The 21361-nt window shown below is 40.9% G+C and overlaps 1 protein-coding gene across 5 annotated transcripts in view; it reads right to left on the reverse strand.

Moving 5' to 3' along the window:
- Positions 1–21361, reverse strand: part of DENND1B (DENN domain containing 1B) — a 537680-nt gene that overhangs the window by 310083 nt on the left and 206236 nt on the right. For all 5 annotated transcript variants that reach the window (XM_030206247.1, XM_030206246.1, XM_030206245.1 and 2 more), the window contains exon 5: positions 15430–15549. In XM_030206247.1, coding sequence (XP_030062107.1) covers positions 15430–15549 — 120 coding nt within the window. The remainder of the gene's footprint in view (positions 1–15429; positions 15550–21361) is intronic.

Raw genomic sequence — 21361 nt, forward strand, 5'->3', positions numbered from 1 at the left:
TATTTGTAGGCTCAATGTGGCTTACATAGTACTGGAGAGGCGTTTGCAGACTCCGGTGTGAACAAATACCACCGGCTAAATGGCAGATGACGTTTAATGTGAGCAAGTGCAAGGTGATGCATGTGAGAAAAAAGAACCCGAATTATAGCTACGTCATGCAAGGTTCCACGTTAGGAGTTACGGACCAAGAAAGGGATCTGGGTGTCGTCGTCGATAATACACTGAAACCTTCTGCTCAGTGTGCTGCTGCGGCTCGGAAAGCGAATAGAATGTTGGGTATTATTAAGAAAGGTATGGAAAACATGTGTGTGGATGTTATAATGCCATTATATCGCTCCATGGTGCGACCACACCTTGAGTATTGTGTTCAGTTTTGGTCGCCGCATCTCAAGAAACATATAGTAGAATTGGAAAAGGTGCAGCGAAGGGCGACTAAAATGATAGCGGGGATGGGACGACTTCCCTATGAAGAAAGACTAAGGAGGCTAGGGCTTTTCAGCTTGGAGAAGAGACGGCTGAGGGAAGACATGATAGAGGTATATAAAATAATGAGTGGAGTGGAACAGGTGGATGTGAAGCGTCTGTTCACGCTTTCCAAAAATACTAGGACTAGGGGGCATGCGATGAAACTACAGTGTAATAAATTTAAAACAAATCGGAGACAATTTTTCTTCACCCAACGCATAATTAAACTCTGAAATTCGTTGCTGGAGAATGTGGTGAAGGCGGTTAGCTGGTGTTTGCTGATCGGTTGGCTGTTCTTTTGTTCTCTCTGTGGATTAACTTGCATATATAAAGGAATTAATCAAGCCTATCAGCTTCTTCTCGGAGAAAGTTGATTGTGACCCATGAGGCAGGCGCTTTGGCGCCGAAACACGGACCGTGTCGGGTCCTTGATATGAATATTCTGAATAAACTGGTTTTTGATATTATCTCCCTATTGTTTTGTGCATTTGTCAGCCTCTACTTTTGCTGTTTTGCTTTGCCTCAGGAAGTCACCAGTCATTAGCTACAGGTTCCTTCTTCCCCTTCGGTTGGCGGAGACAGAGAAAACTACAAGATATGCTTCTCCAGCCACTGGTTCCTCCTCCTCCACATTCTCTTTGGCTGGTAGAGCTTGGGACTCTTTTATATTTATTACTCTCTGATATAATGAGATGTTACATTAGTTAGAACTGGTAGGAAACATTACCTGCTGCTTCAGACCCTAAAAATCACACTGAAGTTTCTTATACAAAATACACATTTAGAAATCCATATAATATATTTTAAAAAGTGTATGTGTGGAATACATCTGCCCAATTTTCTATGACTGTAACAGAAAAAAATGTTTTAGCAAGGGAGTGTTTCTTTGGAATCTCAGTCCTCTCAAAACACTTTTACATTGTAATCCATATCAGTGAAATGATCTTTAATATTCTATTGCAGAATACTGTTTTCTGCATTGTTATAGACAATGCACATCTTTTAATCTTAAGCCTGAAATTTTCTTTGCACAGAGAATTATTTTTCACATTATCCACGCATGACTAACTCTAGCAATGCTGCAGTATTTGTCTGGCTACATCAGCATTAGTGACTTCCTCACCTTTCTGTGCTATATATAACACCAAGCTTCTAGATTTACATCCCCGATTTCATTTTCAAAGGAATACTATAAAAACAAAGGCTCATATTTCAAATGCCATATTATACTGTCATATTTATCTTCACCAGTCTGTGAGCTCAACAGCCCAGTAACAAAAAAACAAAAACTAAAACATTTTAAGATTTATGTAAATATAAATGCCAAATTATGTTTTGAAATTAGTGATCCTTAGCTCACTGCAGAGAACTCATGAAAAGTTCACCTACTGACAAGTCAAGGATACCTGTCTGTACATCTATCACACCCACATTTCCTCATTTTTTCTCTCTCTTTAAAGAATTTATTTACGCTTCCTCTTCTGCCTACTAGTGGCAGAAATGTTAAACTAAGAGGATAAAGGGTAAAATATGTTTTTAATAAAACATTATTAAAATATCTGTTGAATTATCACATTTTAAATGCTAGAAAGTAATTTTACATAAAAGGAAGACACAGAGCATTTCAGCCTAAAACATAGTTTCTTTTAAAAACAAATACAAATAAGAAAGCCTTAAATACATCAGCCAGATAAATTACAAAAGTAGAGGCGATATCCCTTCCTCATTATGAAATATATTCTGCCTATAAACATGGCCACCACCTGCCATTGAAGACCCAGACATTTCACGGTTAATTAGAAGATGATTTAGGGATTTTTCTTTTCTATATTTCAAACCAGCCACAAAGGTAGCCACTCAGATGTGGATTCAAAGCTATGAGTCACCTTTGTTGCTTTGAGTACACTTTCAACTCAACTGTGGCTCAGATAAAACATTTTCATTTACAAGTCAAAGGTTAAATAAAAGAAAGGAAATGTTTTCTGTCAAACAGTCAGGTAATCACTAACAGTCCTGAACTATCAGCAGGAACCTCATCAAATAAAATGAATGAAAACACTTTTTGTAGCTAAATGTCCGATGTCTAATGTCTAGAGGCTACTTCTCTGTCTGGAAAATTGACACAAAGTGTGTAAAATTGAAATATTCTGCTTCTAAGGGATTTGTCTGAAGGAAGCAATGAAAGTTTGAAGCATGGATTGGGCTAAAGAACTACAAAGGAGTATGATATAAATCTATCTTGCTCATTAGAATACTTCATTCACACAAATTCATTAATCAGATTGAAGATAAAATGTGGTAATTTGGTAATCATTTCTTCCATATTTCTCCATTCATATAGGGCCAATGCAGTAAACAACATTACCTACCTCACTGAGAAATATTGCAGTGTATATTTGAATATCTTACCAGCGTAGTTCAGCCGGCAAGCATGCTGTTGTGTTTAAAATGTGAAGTTTTGGCAAGTTCATTGTTAACCCCTCCCCCCAATGCCGCTTATTTAATTTCAGTTAACAATTAATTTTACTAATGGGGCTCTTTTACCAAAATATGCCAATATTTGCCATTAGTGCAGCTTATCACAAGACTTTCATTAATGATAACTATAAACTTTGCATGTTTGTTTTTTTAGGGCTTTTTATTTTTAGGTTTGTTCAGGTTGTGCACTAATATTGTCATTAGCATGCAAAACCTGAACAAACAATGCAGGAGCTTATCTAGGTACAACTTATCTAGGTAGAGCTAAGTGGCCCTGTGATATGTTTCATTAACCAGTTAGGACACACTTATCAGAACGCACTGACTGGTTAACGTAGACATGCTTGTTCGCAATCCATAGCTCATAGTTTAGCACCAAAAATAGGGAAAATAACAATGTGTTTATGCAATAGCCTGTTTTCATGCACTAACTGCATGTTAAGGGGCCCTTTAGTAAAAGGCCCCCTAAATCAGAGAAAGGAATACCCATTATGCATACTAGGGGTAATCTTACTGTACAAAATTGAAGCTGAAGATGTGCATATAATGTAGATGGGCAACCTAGACAGGCGGGTAATAACTGTAAGAAGACAACTCCAACGGGAGACAGGAGGGTTGTGAGAATATTTGCCTGCTGTCCTCAGACAACACCTATTGCAGGTAAGTAAGTGAGCTTTCTCTGAGTACAAGCAGGCATAATATTCACACACATGGGACTCACTAGCTACCAGGCTCACACTACTGGGGGAGTAAGGGGAGGTCATCCTCGATTGCCTCCAGTGGTCATCTGGTCAGTTCGGGCACCTTTTCACGGCTTGGTCGCAAGAAAAAATGGACCAAGTAAAGTCGGCCAAGTGCTTGTCAGGGATGCCCTTCTTTTTTTCCATTACCGGCTGAGGGCGCCCATCTCTTAATCACGCCCCAGCCCCGCCTTCGCTACAGTGCCGACACGTCCCCGCAACGGGAATCAGTTGAGGACGCCCAAAATCGGCTTTCACTTAGGCCGATCTGGGCAACCCTGAGAGAAGGACGCCTATCTCACGATTTGTGTCGGATGATGGGCGCCCTTCTCTTTCGAAAATAAACCTGACAATCTCCTACTTGGGGTTGAGAAATTCCACATGAAGGTTTTACATTACTCTGCAAATACTGTGCCTGAGTTAATCGGAGGTAATGAGTCCCCAGACATTCCTAAAATTTCCTCCAAATATTTTTTAACCATTTCTATCGGTGTAATCAAAAGTGATCTGGGAAAATTGGTCAGCCTCAAATTTAATCTCCTAGGTTGATTCTCTAAGAATTCCAAACTACGAAATGTAAAATTTCTGTCCCTAATTGAGACTTGGCCAAAAGATTCCAGTTTTTGAATTTTATCATCTAGAAGTTTCACTTCTGAGGTCTGCTCAGCAGTTGCCTGTGCCTGGATAAGGACTGCTTCAGACAATACCTTAATTTCACTAGTATTTTTGGTTATCAATAGTTGTAAAGAAGACTAAGTTAAATGTCAAGTCCCAGAGTGACTCCATTGTCACTACGGATGGTTTTGCCAAAAGCCCCAAAGAAGCAGCAGGAAGGGGAGCCTTTAAAGACTGTTTTAAAGTACTCACTATCTATAATGGCAATATCTGTGCTGCAATTTGTTCATCCAGCTGGCTGCTCCTAATCAATTCTCCCCGCATGGGCAAGTTCCCTCCCTGCGCGTTTGTCTCCTCTACATTGGGATATTGAGCTGCAGGACTTGACTCCATGCTGTTCCTTCCTGGTTGTGGGGGAGCCGCACGTAAGACGGGGCTCAAGGAGATCCCGCTGACACGCTGGCTCCGACTGCAGGAGAAGAGGCTTGCCTGGGACCGGACGTCAGCCCAAACTGCTCCAAAGTTGTCTGCTGATGAAGGTGGGTCCCGGTGGGGGTCGAGGGTTCTCCCGCACCTTCCCTCTCCTTTTCACCATTATCCACGGAGGTCCGGAGCCGTTCACAGCAGTGCTTGAGGAGAGTGTCTGAGCGCATCTGGTGCAGTAAAACGCTACAACGCCATCTTGGATCCTCCTAGTGCCTGAATGTTCTAATAGCTTTTCTCCATATATCTTTGTTTCTAGCCCATAGTCTTTCTAGTCTCCTACATAGCTTTTTCATTTGTAGTAGCTCATCATTCAACCAGGGTCTTGGTTATTTTTTGTTTTTAGTGGTGCTATTTTGTCAAGTGTGTTTGCGCATGTTTCATCCCAATTCCTCATGAAATGGATGTCATTCAGTTCTAGGTTTTTATGGTCATTTTCCACTGTTTCCCAGAAGGTGCAGTTGTCCATCTTTCCTATAGTCAAGACTGTGTGTCTTGATCTCGGTTTTCTCCCCATTCGCTTTCCATTTCAGTGTGAAAGTTAGCTTACTGAGTGACCTCTTTCCCATTTGTGGTTTTCTATTTTGTGATTGTTGTTTGTCGGAAACCTGTGGGCTAGTATGTCCTGTTGGTGGCCTTTTGTGTGGAATGAGATTCCTTTTTCTATGGTGAAGTTCCATTGATTTAGGAAGTTTATTAGGGTTTTGGTGTTACTGTCATTCTGCTTGTCAAGGTGTAGATTGCTATCGCCAATTATTAAGACATTCTGTTGTTTTGTGCATGTGTTTGATATGAAGTTCATGAAATCATCTTGTGCGTTTGCCCAGATGCTTGGGGGTCGATAGAACAGTGTGATGCATAGTTGGCCTAAGAGTGTTGTGTCTGTGATCTGGCATGTTAGTATTTCCATCGTTGGGGATATGTGTTTAGCGACGTGTTCAGCAGTGAAAGTGGATTTGTTATGATTGCAACTCCTCCTCCTTTCCTTTTGTTTCTATTTAGGTGTATTGTTTTGTATCCTGGTGGGCACAGGTCCAGCAATACTGAGTTTTCTTCTAGGTGTAGCCATGTTTCTGTTAAGAGTAGAAGTCCTAAGTTTTCCCTTTCAATCCAGTCTCTCAGTATGGCTGTCTTGTTGACGGCTGATCATGCATTTATGTATCCTGTGGGTATCTTGTATATATCGTCATTAGTCACTGTGAGTTTGATGGTCCGTAGTTGTCTGTGCTGTCCAACTGTTTTAGTGTTGTGGTTTTGTTGTATGCTTTTTTGGCTTGTCTTTTTATTATTTTGTTGCAAGTTGTTCTTTTTTGACTTCTTGTTGTTAGTTGTTGGTTTAGTCTCTGCTTTATAGTGAGGGTTATATGTTGGTTCTGCCAGTTGTTGTTGGGTTCTATGTCTGTCTGTAATGCATATAGGGATTTTATTCCATTCGTCGACAACACCCTCATCCTCCCCGTCTCATCTGCCCGCAACCTTGGAGTCATCTTCGACTCCTCCCTCTCCTTCTCTGCGTATATCCAGCAGACAGCCAAGACCTGTCGCTTCTTTCTCTATAACATCAGCAAAATTTGCCCCTTCCACTCTGAGCACACCACCCGAACTCTCATCCACTCTCTCATTACCTCTTGCCTTGACTACTGCAACCTACTCCTCACTGGCCTCCCTCTTAACCATCTATCCTCCCTTCAATCCATTCAGAACTCTGCTGCCCATCTTATCTTCCGCCTTGACCGATATACGCATATCACTCCTCTCCTCAAGTCACTTCACTGGCTCCCGATCAGGTACAGCATACAGTTCAAGCTTCTCCTACTAACCTACAAATGCACTCAATCTGCAGCCCCTCAATACCTCTCTACCCTCATCTCCCCTTACACTCCTACCCGTAACCTCCGCTCACAGGACAAATCCCTCCTCTCAGTACCCTTCTCCACCACCGCCAACTCCAGACTCCACCCTTTCTGCCTCACCTCACCCTATGCTTGGAATAATCTCCCGGAGCCCATTCGCCAAGCCCCCTCCCTGCCCATCTTCAAATCCTTGCTCAAAGCCCACCTCTTCAATGTCGCTTTCGGCATCTAACCATTACACCTCCATTCAGGAAATCTAGACTGTCCCAATTTGATGTCTGCATTTTTTGTCCTTTAGATTGTAAGCTCCTTTGAGCAGGGACTGTTCTTCTTTGTTAAATTGTACAGCGCTGCAGAAATGCTAAGTAGTAGTACTGCCACTAGTATCCCTGTAATCCATATTATCATGTAGTAGGAAGCCCATGTTCTTAGGTTTGCCATTTTGAGATGCATTTAGGAACTGTCTGTTCAGATGTCCTGGTTTGGGTCCCATTTAGGTGCTCTCTAGTTGCTTTTCTGTAGAGCTTTTAGCCACTGAAGTCCTTTTTATGTGTTCCATTTGATTATTTTCCTTGTGGGGGTTTTGGCACAGAGTCCTTTTGGAGCCCAGTGTGGGGAACTTTTTCCTCCTCCTCCTCTCAGTGTGTTCCTGCAGTTCTGCCTTCCCTGTTCATCCCTGCAAGGCGGTTCACTGGCCTGGTGAGGCAAGTGTGCCTGGGGATGTGGCAGTTCGGGGGCCGGTGGCATCTGTGGGCTCTCTCTGTATCACTCTCCTTCATCTGGTGTTGACGCGTGCAGGCCATACAATTTTGTAAGAGCTGCTTTCCGCATGAAAATACTTTATTACATAACCCTCTAAATCTGGGCTTCCAAACCTGTACTGCAAACGCCACAACTACTCACATTTTCAGGATATATGAATACAATAGAGATAGTGCATATTCACTGTGAATATCTCAAAGACATAACTGGCTATGGGATCCCTGGGATAGGTTTGAAAACTCTTCCCTAAACTGTTCGCTATGCTAACATGTTTAACTGGCCGTTTCTGCCATGAGTGTCTGCCACTTTCAGCAAACTGCCATACCTGTGTGCAATTTGTTCTGTAGCGGGCCCTCTCGTGAAAAGGAGTTGAAGGTCACCCCACAGAAGGGTACATAATTTGTAGTGTCTATAGCAGTGATGGGCAACATTTTGAGCTTGGTGTGTCAAAATTCACCAAAAAACCGAGCATAACTCGGGTGGTGTGCCACTTCAAGAAAAATCACTGCTACTAGGACCGCCCCCGGGCCCCCCCCCTACCCGAGATCGCTGCCCACCCGAGGTCGCCGGGCCCCCCTCCACCCGCTACCGGGCCCGGAACTAACCTTAAAGCCTCCTTTCACGTTGCAGCAAGCAGTAGCAGGGCAGACCTCTCCTCCTTCCTTCTGTGCTCCACCCTCGCGGACGTTACGTCAGGCGAGGTCAGGACACGGAAGGAAGGAGTGGCCTGCCCTGCTGCTGCTTGCTGCGACGTGAAAGGAGGCTTTAAGGTTAGTTTCCGGGAGCGAGGACAGACCACACTGCGGCGGCGCCGCGTGTCATTGAAAATGGCTACGCATGTCAGTGCTGACACGCGTGTCATAGGTTCGCCATCAGGGGTCTATAGGCAAAATGTATAGTAATGCTCCTTACTCTTAATCTCACGGCACACAGACTATTGAGGGGTCCCCTTCAATAAGCAAGCTCACTATAGGAAGTCAAAGTTAGGCATATTGAATGTCCTGCTATAGAAGGTTTTTGGCAACAGATATGGGACTGTGTACAAGCTATCTTGCACATTGATTGAGTTTTCCTGTAATATAATAATTTTTAGAGCATTAGGTGTGAATATGGATCTCTCTGAATATCGTTTGAAACTGTTAAATATTTTCATTGCTTTGACGAAACAGATCTTAACCAATTGGAAAAATTCTAAGTCACTTGAACTTTACTTTCAGGTGAAATACAGTTTGACATATCAATTTGAGTGTTGTGCTAAAGAAAAGAGCGACTTGTAGATCACTGCAAAATATACTTAGCCCTTGCTTATTGTAGAACTTTAGCTTTATTACCTAAGTCACCCCTAGAGAATCTAGTTTTGGTTTTCAGCCGACTGTTGTAGAGTCTGGATTTTCTGGATTCTTAGGCAGTACTTTTAAAATTCAAATTTAAGGAAAAATAAAGAGATGAACAGGCAAATTGTGTTGATTTATTTATTAACAAATACAGAAAACAGGAAAAACAAACTGTAAAAGCTAAAAAAAAAAAAAAAAAAAATGGGTACAGTATACATAGTAAGGCCTGCACTGGGCCTCTCCCTCTGATCTTTCCTGTCCTTCTAAGGCAACTTCCTGTTTTCAGAAGAGTAGGACAGGTCAGAAGGAAAAGCCCAGTGCAGGTTGGAGGCAGCCTGTGGTGCTGCAGCATAGAAAACATCTGAAAAGGTACTGTACACTGGGAGAGTGAGATCACTGTGGATAGAAACAGGAGTGGAGGGAGAGACGCCCAGTCCAGACATCACAATTTTTAGGGTTCCAGATTCTCAGGTGGGCGAGACTTCTGCCATCCACATTTTTAGACTTCTACTGTACCTCTACTGTACTGAACAAAATAAAAAAAGATAGGCACAAAAAAAAACAGCAAAAGGCAAAAAGAGTACTGGAGACCAGAGATAAAAAGTCCCTTTAATGGGCATTCCGGTATTTAATAAGTATGTACATTTTAAGAATAATTAAGTAAAAGGCAAATTGTCCATAGGAGTAGGGTAAATTGGTTGCAATATTGATCATAACACTTCATCAAAGAAGCTTTAAAAGGTATTCTTAGTGGAAATTCATGCACTTCCTACTTCAGCATCTCATGCATTTAGTGCCTAGTTAATTTTCCTTTAGCATTATTCTAGTTCCTCAAGTGCTAAAAGTTGCCTTATGAACAGGTTAAGGATAAGCCCTGGCTGGGTAGTTTAATTACTCTTGACACTTCTAGGAAGTTGGCATTCACCTACTCTACTGCTTCCAGCTTTCAATTCTTCTACAGCTGGGGTTTACAGATATCAGCAGATTCACCTTTAGCTCTTCTCTGACTATAGGTTAGGATCCAGTCTACCCATGACCAGACCTTCTGTCTTAGGTCACTCTTGGGCTCATTTTTGAAAGAGAAGGCGTCCATCTTTCGACATAAATCGGAAGATGGACGTCCTTCTCCCAGGGACATCCAAATCGGTATAACTGAAACCCAATTTAGGACGTCCCCAACTGCACTCCGTCGCAAGGACGGCCAAAGTTCAAGGGGGCATGTCGGAGACGTAGCGAAGGCGGAACTTGGGCATGCCTAACACTTGGACGTCCTTGACCCATAATGGAAAAAAAACAAGGACGTCCCTGACGAACAATTGGACATTTTCATCCGGACCTGTTTTTCTTACGACTAAGGCACAAATAGGTGCCCGAAATTGCCAGATGACCACCGGAGAAAATCGGAGATGACCTCCCGTTACTCCCCCAGTAGTCACTAACCTCCTCCCATCCTCAAAAACATATTTAAAAAATATGTCGTGCCAGCCTCAGATGTCATACTCAGGTCCGTGACAGCAGTATGCAGGTACTGGGAGCAGTTATATTTGTGGAGAAAACAGCGAGCCCTCCAAAACCCACCAGAAACCTACTGTAGCAACATCTAGGTGCCCCCCTTCACCTGTAAGGGCTATGGTAGTGGTGTACAGTTGTGGGTAGTGGGTTTGGGGGGCTCAGCACACAAGGTAAGGGAGCTATGTACCTGGGAGCAATTTATGAAGTCCACTGCAGTGCCCCCTAGGGTGCCTGGTTGGTGTCCTGGCATGTCAGGGGGACCAGTACACTACAAATGCTGGCTCCTCCCATGACCAAATGGCTTGCATTTGGTCGTTTTTGACATGGACGTCTTTGGTTTTGAAAATCGCTGAAAATCAGAAACATCCATGTCTAGGGACGTCCAAATCTAGGGATGGCGAAATTTAAGGATTTAGACGTCCCTGATGGTATTTTCGAAACGGAAGATGGACGTCCATCCTGTTTCGAAAATACAGGTTTCCCAGGCCCTAGATTTTGCCGTTTTGCAAGGACATCCAAATCGCAACTTGGACGTCCCTTTCAAAAATGCCCCTTCAATGTGTCTCAGAGAGAAAGTTGTGGTTAGGCTGACCTCTCTGAACAGTTCAATGCAGGATACAAAACACTTTAATCTACCTTAAGACTCCAGGGGAACAGCTGATTAACAGACTGGCAGCCCCGTCACCATTTCTCCTCCTTATTTTACCTTTGGTCCTTGGGATAGGGAACTAATAGTTTAATTGTTTATAAAATTTGATATACCATCTTTCTGATAATCAAAGTGGTTTATAATAAAAAAAAAAAAATCCATAAAATGATAGGAAAGCTCATACACCACAAGACCAAACACTCCACCTTACATACACTAGAATCTACCCTAATATACATAAAAAGCTGAAGAAACTATACCTCTTCCCCTAACACTAGGTTCCCTCAAAAGCTTTCTGGAAAAAAATAAGTTTTTAACTTCCCCTTGAATAATTTCAATGAAGCCTCCATCTGTAGCTCTTTTGGTAAGTTGTCCCATAACACTGGTGCCTGCCAGAAAAATGCTCCTCTCTCTAGCAGTGACCCATTGATCTCTTGAATTAGATGGAACAAGCAAATGAGCATCCCCTGACCTCAATTACCTGCCTGGGGCATACTGCTGAAGCATAGATTTCAAATATAGTGACAAGTCCTCATGAATCACCTGATGTACAAAAATTAAAACCTTATAAGATGCTCTATAATGAACAGGCAACCAATGAAAATATTTATAAGGGTGTCACATGTTCTTTAAGACTAACTCCCCCCCCCCCCCCCCCCCCCCGATAATCTAATGGCACTATTTTGCAAAGTCCTCAAGTGCTTTCACTGATATCTCTGCATTTCCAAGTATACTACGTTTCTGTAATCTAATTTAGAGATTACAAATGAATGCAATAAAATATGTAAAAAAACCACAGTCATAAAAACGGCCTTGCTGCTCTTAACGTGCTTAACAAAAAAAAGCCTCCATGCAATACTCTCGCTATTTGGGTATTATATATATATTTTGAGCAGCAGATATCCAAAGGAATCACACACTGTGATTTACCTCTGTAGTATTTTTGGAACAAAATCAAGATGAGGGTGGGACCTGTTTAAAATCAGCTTAATATGAAATTGACTAATTAACTTAAACGGGCAAAAAACAAATTAAACAGGACAGGAGAGAGCGAGGATCCCTGTGGGACCTTACAAGGGAGTTTAATACATGAGGATTGCACCCCGTGATCCTGTACAAAATAGGTCCTATCCTTCAAAAATGAACAAAACCAGTTCAAAAGTTGATCCTGTAGACCAATTGCCCTAATCTTTCTACCAGAATTTGATGGTCCAGCAGATCAAAGGCAGATGTTAAATCCAAAGATACAGTGAGTGCACACTGACCAGCATCCACTGCAGCCTTAACATCTGATAATACAATGCTAAAAGAAACTCTGTACCACAGCCTCTTCTAAAACCCACCTGACACTCCAGTAGGCCCCTTGAGGGGTTCCTCATCTATTGCTCCTCTACATGCTTCTTAGACAGACTCCCTCTGAGGGAGGAAAGGCAAGGGCTCCTCCCTCAATTTTAGGTTTTATACTTCTCTCCAAAAACTCTCTGTTAAATCCTATTGGATCATAATCTCTCAATTTACCTCCTACTGTTACACTGCAATTAACATCTGTTTTCTGGAGCAGAGGCCAGAATGTTCTGTCTAACAGCAATGACAAAGAATTCTAGCAGTCTGATACAGTTGCATATTACGATTAACAGGTCACATTTCTATATGGACCAAATAATGGGAAGAGAGTGAAAAAGATGACAACAAAAACAATTTAAAACAAATACCTAGCATGTGTGCTTTGAAGTATGGATTTATTTGCCCTTCAACAACATCCCTGGATTTCATTCTTAGTCTTTATATCATATACAATTTTCTTGAATTCATAGGATTGTTATGGGCTTCTATAATGAAATAACTTAGAAATACAGAGTGAACAGCTTGGCAGTAAATTTCTGGCATAGTACCTGTATGAAATCTTCCAAAAGAGGACAAAATTCAGCTTTTTTACTACTCAGTAAGAAATAGGATACATTAAAATATACTGTTTCATTTTGCTAGAGATGTGTACATGTACACTCATTTAACGCATTAAAATACAGTGCTCCTTGTGCCCCACTGCAATTGGCTCTGGCATCATCTACTAATTAGCACACAGACAGCATATGATTACCGCTGAAGACTTTCTGTTCCCATTTGTGTGTTCAGGGTTCCATCAAGAAAGCAAAAGCAGAAATGGCCAAACTGCATCAAGATAAATTGGAACGTCTGCATAGCATTTGCAGTTAACATAACAGCTGGTCTTATAGCCCGCTAACACCTTTCAGTTCAAAGCGGGTTACAAAACATCAAGAGCCACAACAATCCTCTGGGGGGGGGGGGGGGGGGGGTCAGTGAATATTAAAAAAAATCAAACACTTATAAACCATTGTGTAATACAAATTTCTGAAAAAAGCAGTCAATGTTTTTTCTAAAAGACAAATAAGCATGAGAGGGCCACCCTGGAAATTTTTGTGTCATCTCAAATATTCTTTTTTTTTTTTTTTTTTATTCAATCATTTTTATTAATTTGGTTAACCTTTTCCTGCTTCTCAACGAGGCAGCAACATGGACATGGGAATCTAGGTACATTGGTGCCAAACCATGTAACATTTTGTATAAAAGGCAGGCCAATTTAAACAAAATTCCAACCTCAATAGGCAGCCAATGAAGTTTGACACAGAAGAAATTATTTAAACCAAAAAAATCAAATGTACTGCTGTGTTCTGGTACAGTCTGTAGCCTCCGTGATCTATCTGATATTGCTTAAGCATCTATTTTCAAATATAAAGATAACCAGTTGCTACAGTAGCAGAACCAGTTCTAGGAATCTAAATTGAACTATGTCAAAATAATTTTGAAAACAGCAAAGTTTCCTCATCAGCAAAAATGAGTTCTTCACTACAGAAGCAATTTGAACTTCCATAGAGACAGTTCTCATTTTTAAATCGTTTTTTCTTCACTTCTCAGAAAAGAGAAGGTTTACTGTAGTTGCTTAATAAAAATAACACTAATACATTTTATGAGCACAAAATAGCTTGGGTAAAATTTTTTCATGGTATGCAAGAAACAAGGAGTATTTTTTAAAACAGGGACAATCAATTAAACTGTACCATAATTGTTAAATCTGCAGATGTAAAAAAAAAAAAGTTGAAAAGTGCAATCTTTGAACATTGCACAAATGCATATTTCGCTGATGGAGTGCATGCTTGCAGTGTGTGAGTGAGAAGATAGAGCACACTGGTAGAGGGACTACGTGAATGAGTGAATATGAGGTTATGAGTGACAGTAAGGGCTAAGTAATTGAGTGGATGGAGAGTTATTAGTGAATGGTGGGGCTGAGTGAGTAGATAGAAGGATGAGTGAGTGTCTATGTTGTATTATGAGTGAAGGGGGGGTGAGTTAGTGAATGCCAAGAGGGTTACGAGTAGCACGTATAGGCAGAATGAGTGAGTGGATACAGGTGCTATAAGTGGCCAAAGTTTCTGAGTAGTATACAGGCTGAGTGCACAGAGTTTGTAAGTGTTGGAGATAGAACCTTCATTCACTAATGAACTAAGCAGATGAGGCAGGAGTGGTGTGCTGAGTTGATTGAGTGAGTGGATGGGAGTTACCGGAGGTACTGAATGAGGAAGAGAATGGGTGTCAAAAGTAACAGGAAGGTGTTGAGTGAGTAGAGGCAGAAGTTATGAGTGAGAGAGTGATTTATTTATTATTTATTAGGATTTATTTACGCCTTTTTGAAGCAAGAATAAGTCAAACATATGTAAAAGACAATTACAATAGTAGAAACAGGGGCGTAGCCAGACCTCTGCAGGAGGGGGGGGTCCAGAGCCCAAAGTGGAGGGGCACATTTTAGGCAGCCTCCCCCAGCCACCGCCCCTCCTCTGCCACTTCTGACCCCACCCCCCACCCACCCCCGCCGCCGGAGTCTCTCCCCCCTCCACACACACAAGGTACCTTTGATGGTGGGGGTCCCCAACCCCCACCAACTTAAGCGTTTATCTATCCCGTGCTGGTCTTGTACTTGCTTCTTCTCCTGTTTTCAGTGCACCGTGCACTGCACGTTCATTAAAACGAGAGCATGCACAGCGCAACTGAAAACTGGAGAGGAGGCAAGTGCGAGACCAGCGTGGGACAGATAAACGCTTTAACTGGTGAGGGTTGGGGTCGGGGACTCCTGCCAACCAAACCAGGGGCCCCAGAGCCAATTTGGGGGGAGGGGGGCAGGTCCCCATGGCCGGCCATAGCTACGCCACTGAGTAGAAATATGCAATGGCCCAGAGTACTTGAAGAACAGGATCTCCCTCTTCACACCGAGTGAGTGGAAAAGAACTGAATGTGAACTGCTGAGAAGAATGAGTAAATGCAACCTATGATTTCAGACTGATGGAGGTAGTTTGAGTGCTTGGGGAGGGGGGGGGGTGTTCAGTCACACACCTTCCAACCTCCATCCACATGTGCAAACGTAACTAGGCATATGGACGTATGGGTTGACCTGATGCAAAACATGCCTAAAAAAGGCCGATTACAGCATATAGCAAAAGATATTAATGCTTTTCACATTCACTCACCTTAGAATACACAAGCAGACCTTCCCTCCTGATGTCAAGCGGCAGAATCCAAATCTTTGTTTACTTCTGATGTCTGTGAGCACAAAGGTAAAGTGCTGCCCAACTTGTTTTTGTGATATCCTGCCGAGAAGACAAGAATATGAAAGCTTACAGAATATTCAATGCATTTTCAAAAGATAAGACAAATTCATGTTTGACATAAAAACAAGAACCATGTATGGGATTAAAAAACAAACAAACAAACATACTTTTGTTGATACTCAGGTAAGAGACTGTTAATAGAGTACAGGAAACAATTTTATGCTGCCTGATCCATTCACAGAGGAAAGTATCCTCAAACTATCAATTAGGAAAAATTATGAATGAATCAGCAGGAAAGGTAATAATAAAAAGTTGACTTTGGATTCAACAGATCCACTTGACAGATCAAACGGAATAATATCTGATGCATTATACCAATAGATCTCATGAACACCAGCAATTTCTACCAACTCCAACCCAAGTGGAAACAGCAGGATTTGAGCACGATTTCCAACAATTATCACTGTTGCTAGATATGGCAAGTTATATTGGGCCAATTTTGTAACAGGATATCTATTTGAGAAGTCCAAAAAAAGGCACCTATTTTAAGCTTATTTTAAAGGCCACTATAATTTTAAAAGCATTCCAGACTGTAAAATTACTAATACACACAAAGAACCAACTTCCAAATACAGCAATTGTGACAGTGAGACTCATTAATGCATCACCATCACTTAACCACCATATTTGGAAGTTCTATATTTTTATGTAAGGTAATATAGGCAAAAATATTAAGGAGGCTTAGAAAATATATTGAGAAAAGCAGACAGTTGGTTCCAGTAGCCAATCAAAGACTGATTGAGATGCTTTTTGAGATACAAACTTGATTGGGGGAGGGAGACAAGTTTATTAAAGTCTTACACTAGAAGTCCATAAGTTAAAAATATTTTTGTACAGAACATTGATAAAATTAGATTGGATTTTACTTCTGATTCCTCTATTCGTCCCCCTAGAAAAGATGCTATGTCTAGTCTGAATTGTTTTTATCCAGTCTCTAAAACCTGTGCTAGTGCCTGTTACTGAAACTTAGAATTTCTGGAAACAGTAGGGATCCATTTCCAGCCTGGCTTCTGAATTTGTGAACTTGCTCTGCTTGAGCTACTTAGATTAATAATTAATTCTTCTCTCCAGAGTCATGTTCTTGCACAGAGACTAAAGGAATCTTTACTTCATCTACTACTTAAAAAAGAATAATTTGGATGTTAATGATCTTAGTTCTTATCAGTCTATTTCTACTCTGCCCTTTCTGGGGAAAGTTATTGAAAAAGTGTGGTAGTCCTGTTGGAGGACTGCGCTGTAGAATAGGTTATTTTGGATATTTGTCAGATGGCCTTTTGACCAGACAGACTACGGACCATGGTAATGGTTCTTTATTGGTCTTGTTGGATCTTTCTGTAGCCTTCTGACACCATGGACCATAACATTTTGCTGAGGCATTTCTGGTGCCACAGTGTTAGGTAATGGCTGGCTTAAGTCATGTTTTTGTAATTAAGATCTCAGCAAACAGTGTTTGCTTCTGATGTTTTGGATGCAAAAACTATCCAATCAGAGGTTCCACGAAGTCTAGTTTCTCTTCCATCTTATTTCATCTTTATAGCCATTAGAGGAACTAATACAACAATGATGTCCAGATTTTTGCTGACCTGGGTGGCAACTTGGAAAATATTCTGAGATACATGTGTGCTTTTTGGAGGCTGTAAAAGCATATACTAATGAAATGAAAATAAGTTGAATGCGCTAAAACAAAAGCATTGTGGCTCAGATGTTGAAAAATGAATTTAGACACCCTTACCTTGCCAGTTGGGCAGGATTAATATCCCTAATAGTTCTGGAGTGAGGGATTTTGAGCACAGAGTTAACCTTACAGTCTCATATTGATTACGTTGTTAAATCAGCATTGGTCCATTTTATAAAGAAGCATAGGAACCTATCTTGTCTTTATAAAATAGCTTCAAATTTGGTGTCCACTTGGACTTCTTTCCTAGATGACGAGTTATAAAAATTGCACTCTAAGGGAGTAATTTTATAAAAGATTTTATATTATTATTCCAAGGAAATACACTCATAAATAGTATGAGTGGCAACAAGACAGTGTGTACTTTTATGTGATGCAAATGTATGCATATTTTGGTACAGACTTTGGGAAGGGCACAGGAGGAGTCAATGTTTACATACATTACTTTAAAAAAAATGCATATACTTTAGATGCAAACTTTTACATCTCTTGAGTAGGTGGAATATTCACAGCTTCAACCTAGCTGTGATTTCTGCTGGTTTATATGAAATATAGAAAATGACAGCAGACAAAAGACCATATGGCCCATTCAGGCCTCCCATCCATACCATCTACAAAATTGTAAAACCCCTTCCTTTCTCTTAAATGTTCTCTCTTTTTTTTTCTATTTCAGATACAATCCTCCTCTCCACCATGACAAAGGGAGAAATATGCACGCACTGCCTCCACTGCATGCAAATCTATCTAATGAATACTCATTGTGGATATCCTGAAAAGCTGACTGGCTGGGGCACCTCCAGGATCAGATTTGGGAATCACTGAGCTAAACTTTTAACAGCTGTTTACAGCTCTTCTACTGATATAGGAATATCAAGTTCAGCTTGTGCCTGTTGAGAAAGAGTACATAAGTACATAAGTAATGCCACACTGGGAAAAGACCAAGGGTCCATCGAGCCCAGCATCCTATCCACAACAGTGGCCAATCCAGGCCAAGGGCACCTGGCAAACTTCCCAAACGTACAAACATTCTATACATGTTATTCCTGGAATTGTGGATTTTTCCCAAGTCCATTTAGTAGCGGTTTATGGACTTGTCCTTTAGGAAACCATCTAACCCCTTTTTAAACTCTGCTAAGCTAACCGCCTTCACCACGTTCTCAGGCAACGAATTCCAGAGTTTAATTACGCGTTGGGTGATTAAAACTTTTCTCTGATTTGTTTTACATTTGCTACACTGTAGTTTCATCGCATGCCCCCTAGTCCTAGTATTTTTGGAAAGCGTGGACGCTTCACATCCACCTGTTCCACTCTACTCATTATTTTATATACATCTATCATGTCTCCCCTCAGCCGTCTCTTCTCCAAGCTGAAAAGCACTAGCTTCCTTAGTCTTTCTTCATAGGGAAATCATCCCATCCCCGCTATCATTTTAGTCGCCCTTCGCTGCACCTTTTCCAGTTCCACTATATCTTTCTTGAGATGCGGCGACCAGAATTGAACACAACATTCTATTCGCTTTCCGAGCTGCAGCAGCACACTGAGCAGAAGGTTTCAGTGTATTATCGACGACGACATCCAGATCCCTTTCTTGGTCCGTAACTCCTAACGTGGAACCTTGCATGACATAGCTATAATTCGGGTTCTTTTTTCCCACATGCATCACCTTGCACTTGCTCACATTAAACATCATCTGCCATCTAGCCGCCCAGTCTCCCAGTCTCGTAAGTTCCTTCTGTAATTTTTCACAATCCTGTCGCGAGTTAACGACTTTGAATAACTTTGTGTCATCAGCAAATTTAATTACCTCGCTAGTTACTCCTATATCTAAATCATTTATAAATATATTAAAAAGCAGCTGTCCTAGCACAGACCCCTGAGGAACCCCATAAACTACCCTTCTCCATTGTGAATACTGCCTATTTAACCCCACTCTCCGTTTCCTATCCTTCAACCAGTTTTTAATCTACAATAGGACTTTTCCTCCTATCCCATGACCCTCCAATTTCCTCTGTAGCCTTTCATGAGGTACCTTGTCAAACGCCATTTGAAAATCCAGATACACAATATCAACTGGCTTCCCTTTGTTCACATGTTTGTTTACTCCTTCAAAGAATTGAAGTAAATTGGTCAGGCAAGATTTCCCCACACAAAAGCCGTGCTGACTCGGTCTCAGTAATCCATGTCCTTGGATGTGCTCTGTAGAATGTGCTACAGGGTACAAAAAGTTTATTCTATCTAGAACTGACCCTATAGACCGAGACTGAAATAATTTGATATAAAACTGTTCAAATAAAGAGGACATACTTTAGAGTCTGTTATAACTTGTCCAAAATCATTGTGAAGAGCAGAGATATTTTCTCTTTGCTTTTTGGCTAACAAGTGTCCCATTCTTTTTTCCCCTATATAATGTCCAGATGATTGTATGAATAACTCATTTCTGGCTCTTGCCAACATAAGGGAATTAAATTCATATTTACATTTTACTGATGATAAATTTGTTGGTTAGAATTAGTAACATATCTGGATTCAAGTGAGACAATATCTTGTTCTACACATTTCTCTAACTCACAAAGTAGCTTCTAAAGCTTCCCAAACAATTAGAGGAGAAATTTATGGAGTAGCATTTTTCTCAAAAGAAACTCTGAACTAATCTGAACAAGTCTTTTCACAAGCTCAAGTTCTTCTAGTATCCAATTATTGAACCTCTGTGATCTGATATTGCTTAAGCATCTATTTTCAAATATAAAGAAATCACTGTGTGATCAGAAAGATGAATAGGATTCTTTGGTGAGGTCAGAGGATAAAACATTTGAAATTAAAAAAAAAAATTAGACGTGCATAAGTAATGTGGAGCTGAGAAGTATGTGAATTTTCTATCAATAGGATGGAGTAAACACTGTTTATTTATCAATTAGTATTGTGTATCAAATTTTGTAATTCAACCAAATTTTTAGGTTTGAATAGTCTACAAGTTAACGTTCTATCAAGTAATTATATCTAGAGGTTGACTGAAGTCACCACTCAAAACTAAACGACTATTTTGATGTTCTAGCACTTTTTGAATGTTTTTCTCTTTTGAAAATGAGCCTGCTAGTAACCCATGGAGCTTAAGTCTAAGTGCTTTGAAAATGAGCCCCATAGTTTGTAGCATGCTCAGTGAAGATAGTCATTTTACCTAGTAACATTTTCAAAAAAGCTAAAAAAGATGGAAGTGCCAGTTTTCCAACCTATCGGCTTCTTTTACAAAACCGCGCTACCGATTCTTGGTGCAGCAAATGAGAGGAAGTACTGCATGCTGATCTCCCTCATGAATATTCATTGTGGATATCCTGAAAACCTGAGTGGCTGGGGTGCCTCCAGGATCAGGTTTGGAAATCACTGGTTCTTCATGAAATTCAGCACGCGACTCACACCCTACTTACTGAATTATTACAACTTTATTAAATCCCACCCTGGCAAGCAAGGGAGGAGTGGAGTGAAGGGGCAACCTAATGGTTAGTACAGCAGCTTGAGAACCTAGGGAACTGGATTTGACTCCCACTGCAGCTCCTTGTGACTCTGGGCAAGTCACTTAACCCTCCATTGCCCCAGGTACAAATTAAAGTATCTATATGGAAACCGCTTTGATTGTAACTACAGAAAGGCGGTATGTCAAATCCCATCCTCTTTCCCAAGCTAGATTCACTGAGGCCACTATATTTATCATACCCAAACCCAGAACAGAGCCCATAAAATTCAGAATTGTAGGCCCATCTCTCTCCTAAATTTGGATTATAAAATACTTGCTAAAAGTTTAACTGAATGCCTCAAAATACTTAGCTCTCTGATTAAATCTGATTAAGTAGGTTTCCATAAAAATTGATTCAGGATAATCCGCGACTTTTTTATGTCATCAACTTTCTAGCTAACAAAATACAAGAATTGGTGGTGGGTTTGGCCCACAATGTAAAGAAAGCTTTTGATTATGTTGAGTGGCCACACCTATTCCAGATCCTTAAGTGGTCTGTTTTAGCGATCCTTTTATAGACTGGATAAAGGCTCTTTACTGGAGCCCTATATTGAGAGTTTTAATCAACAATACCATCAGGCAAGATATTCATTTTGGTAGAGGTACTC

Source organism: Microcaecilia unicolor, chromosome 6, assembly GCF_901765095.1.
Source record: "Microcaecilia unicolor chromosome 6, aMicUni1.1, whole genome shotgun sequence".
NCBI lineage: Eukaryota > Metazoa > Chordata > Amphibia > Gymnophiona > Siphonopidae > Microcaecilia > Microcaecilia unicolor.